The sequence below is a fragment of the Thrips palmi genome, unplaced genomic scaffold (assembly GCF_012932325.1).
Source record: "Thrips palmi isolate BJ-2018 unplaced genomic scaffold, TpBJ-2018v1 HiC_scaffold_3, whole genome shotgun sequence".
Taxonomy (NCBI): Eukaryota; Metazoa; Arthropoda; class Insecta; order Thysanoptera; family Thripidae; genus Thrips; species Thrips palmi.
Window position 1 is genome coordinate 3,827,997 of NW_023144630.1, and position 3,594 is coordinate 3,831,590.

Here is a 3,594-nt window from a genome sequence, read left to right on the forward strand (position 1 = left end):
TTTCAAAAAAAAAGGTTTAAAAAGCTTTCTTTCATTCCCGTTGTCGAAAGTAAGTCGAAAAGAGAGAGACAGTGTCCGTCTAGAAGCGACGCGCCCCGACGGGCGTCCGCGACCCCGCCATGCACTGGTCCACCGTGGAGCACTTGCACCTGGCCGTGAGCCGCGTCCACAGCACCGTCATGTCCTCGCGGATGGAGGCGTTCTTCCACGCGTAGATGAAGGGGTTCACCAGGTACCACAGCGAGGAGAAGATCTGCAGCGCCACGAACGCCCAGTAGCTGCAGTTGTCGGAGCCGTCCTCCACGATCAGCAGCACCTGGAACACCTGGGGCACCACACTCGTAAAGTCCCGTCCGAGGACACATGTTTGCCAGGCATCACGAAGGTAGGACAGTTCGATGAAACTGTTTTCAACAGGGTGTCTTGTGCGCAGTGGACGCGGTTCCCCGCCACCCGGACGACGCCGTGGGCTTGGCGGCTCGGACAGGACGGCGTGCTCACCTTCATGGGCAAGTCCCCCATGATGAAGCCGCCCACCACCAGGATGACGATCCTGGCGGAGCGGATGGAGGCGCTGGAGTGGCTCTGCACCAGCCAGGGCGCGCCGTGCGCCGCCTTGGCGCGGGCGTGGCTGCGTCTCGCCTCCTGCCTGATGCTGATGTGCGTCACGGCCACCACGCCCAGCACCAGCACGCTCAGCGGCATCTGCAGGCAGCGGCCAGGGTGAGCTTCTGTCCCTAAGACGCGTTTTGAGCTCCAGAGTCGCTAACCAGGCCTCGAAACGAACGTGCGACCCCACCAATGGATTCCTCGTCCGGAGAGCAATCCATTGGTGGGGTCACACGTTCGGTTCGAGTCCCGTTTAGCGACTCTGGAGCTCACAACGCGTCTGGAGTTTTGGCCGCCTCCACCGGTCTTCTGGCCCACTGTGAGATGAGCGCAGAGTCGGCAGCTAGGAGTGCAGCCTGACCCACCTGCACGGCGACCAGGTGCCAGACCGGGACGATGTTCTGCTCCTGGCAGAGGCGGCCCTCCTGCCACTCCCACGTCGGCAGGTAGAGGCACGCGCAGAAGATGGAGAAGACCCACAGGCTGCAGAGGATGGTCGTCACTCGCCTGGAGGAAAGGTCAGTGCACTGGTTGGACGTGAAAGCCTAGCGCTTCACAGTAGATTTGCCAGAAGACCGGTCTTCCGGCCGCCACTGTGCGCAAGGGAGATAGCCTCACCTCGTGTTCATGAACTCGTAGTAGCGCAGGCTGTGCATGATGCAGACGTAGCGGTCCACGGCGATGGCTGCCAGTGTGGTGGCCGACAGCGTCCACGTGAACATGCCGAGGACCACGGGGATGAGGCAGGCCGACTGGGGAGGGGAACCACCGCGCAGCCGCGACAGGCAAGAGATGTCATCAACCACAAGACGCACTCGAGGGGAATGTGCAAACACGATTTGGGGTGTGCATGACGCAGGGGAAAAGACATCTTAGTCGAAATGGTTGCCAACCCTAGCCTGCTAGCTGGACAACTTCTCGAGACCACAGCCCTGACATTGCCTGTGAGGCAGCCTGGGGTTGGCAACCCTTTCGACACTGGTGTACCGCGGACCCTGACTTTTGGCGCGTTGTGGCCCCGCACGCTCGACGCACCTAGCGGACGGTACCGAGGGCGGTACCGACGGTACCTCATGGGTGGCGGCCAGGTTGGCCATGAAGCAGCTCGTGGAGAAGATGATGTGGACGAACATGGAGACGCCGACGAGCGCGTCGGCCAGGGCGAGGTGCAGCACGAAGAGCGTGGACTGGGTGGAGCGGCGGTGGCGGCGCGGCCAGATGGCGGCCATGGTGTAGGCGTTCACGAGCATGATGGTGAGCGCCGTGATGCCCTGCACCGACAGCACGGCGCGCAGCAGCGCGCTGGACGTGGCGAAGGCCGGGTCGTCCAGGATGCACACGGAATCGGTCGGCCACGTCGACGAGTTGCGGTGCAGCACCACGATGGGCGGCAGCATGCCCCGCGGGCCGCCCCGCGGGCCGCCCATTGTGTCCACCTGCATCGCTGCAACCGGAGGAACCGGAGGGGCGGCTCACAAACCGACAGGCATTTTCCAATCGATCCGTACCAACGAGGCGTGTTGCTGCCTCCAATCACATAGTCAATTCTGGAGGAGCTTGATACACGTCTCGTATTAACCAATGCCCAAGTTGCGTAATTCATCATCGAATAACTCAGTGATTTTGGCCTTGGGCCGCGACCGTGCGTGACCGCTCACCCCGTGTCGAAATGAAACGAATTGGACGCGAAACAACTTCAAAACGCGGGACGAACCAGACGTTTCGACGTAAACTTTGCGCGTCATCCTGGCTGACGCACTGATACGCGAGCGCCTACGTGCCGTCTCTCTCGCACTCACGGGGCGGCCCGCTGACCGCCCGCTGACGGCGCCTAGCCCGCCGCGGTGAGCAAGCTTTCGACTACACTCTGTCTCTCTCGCCCTCGGGGGCGTCCCTCGGGGATGCGAGAGAGACAGCGCCGGTGAGCGCGACGTGATTGCACGATAGACGGCGACGCCAGGCGCTGTCAGGCGCCCACTCGACGCCAGATTAGCAGCCAAAACAATATGCACTGAGGCGAGCGGCGAGAGCGGCGCCGCACAGAAGACCGGTGGAGGCGGCCAAAACTCCAGACGCGTTTTGAGCTCCAGAGTCGCTGAATGGTACTCGAAGCGAACGTGTGACCCCACCAATGGATTGCTCTCCGAACGAGGAATCCATTCCATTGGTGGGGTCACACGCCGATGCGCGAAGCGCCCGAGCCACTCGCCGTTTAACAGATACAGACACCTGAAGTTGGGGCTTTCGATAAGTCCACATTCCCTGATAGCAGTCCTCGAACTCTTTCACCATCCACCGTAAAACAGCCGACAGCCTGGCGATGGCCGCGGTGCGGGACGAGTCGCGGCTACTCTCGCTGGTTTCACTCCAGTTTCTTCGCTGCCGCCCACTGACACCACTGACACGTACCACAGACAGCGTGGCGTAGTCACACGGGGGCCGTGCCGGCTGTGCTTTCAGTTCCAGCGAGTCAGCTCCGGGCGCGGGGCGGGTGGATGCATTTCCGGTGGCGTGGTCGGGAGGGTGGTCGCGCTGCTGCAGGCTGCTGCAGACTGCCCCGGCGCGCGAGGTTTGACTGCCGGACTGTCCGCCCGCCAGGCAGCCGGGCGACGGGTAGCGATGGGTAGCGGTGGCACTTAAGGGCCGTAATCAGGATACTCGCTCACAGAGCCGCGCACGGCCATGGCCACTGCGCCGGGCAGCCTCTGGCATGCCTCTGGCGAGCTGCCTCTGCTCAGATGACCAGCACGCGGAGCAGATTGTGGCGTCCGTCACTTAGATAGTGGCCGTCAGGTGGGGGAGGGGGAGGGGGCTGTGATCGAGATACGCCGGTGGTTGTGCTTCTTTGGTGGTCGCTGTAGACGTAGGCTCTGACGTCGCCGGGACGAGGCTCCAGGTTCCAGGTTCCAGGTTCCAGGTTCCAGGAGTCTCGGCAGAGGGTGGGCTGGTGACCAAACTCGGGGTGCATTGTGTGTGTCGCAGGCT

The 3,594-nt window shown here is 62.6% G+C and overlaps 1 protein-coding gene across 1 annotated transcript; it reads right to left on the reverse strand.

The window, feature by feature from the left end:
- LOC117648244 (melanocortin receptor 5-like) lies at window positions 1-3,328 on the reverse strand. Its single transcript, XM_034390644.1, has 6 exons — window positions 3,019-3,328; window positions 1,680-2,053; window positions 1,228-1,361; window positions 975-1,116; window positions 502-705; window positions 1-325 (listed from the first exon to the last, which is right to left on the reverse strand). Exons 2-6 carry the CDS (start codon window positions 2,049-2,051, stop codon window positions 80-82), a joined length of 1,098 nt encoding a protein of 365 aa, XP_034246535.1. The 5' UTR covers window positions 2,052-2,053; window positions 3,019-3,328; the 3' UTR covers window positions 1-79.
- Window positions 3,329-3,594: the final 266 nt, after the last annotated feature.

What these genes read in the sequence shown, in the direction of transcription:
- LOC117648244 (XM_034390644.1), bottom strand. Translation starts at nt 2,051, where the DNA reads ATGCAGGTGGACACAATGGGCGGCCCGCGGGGCGGCCCGCGGGGCATG. An exon ending in TACGAGTTCATGAACACGAG is followed by an intron (nt 1,117 to 1,227) that starts GTGAGGCTATCT and finishes CCTTTCCTCCAG; the next exon opens with GCGAGTGACGACCATCCTCT. An exon ending in GGCACCTGGTCGCCGTGCAG is followed by an intron (nt 706 to 974) that starts GTGGGTCAGGCT and finishes CGCTGCCTGCAG; the next exon opens with ATGCCGCTGAGCGTGCTGGT.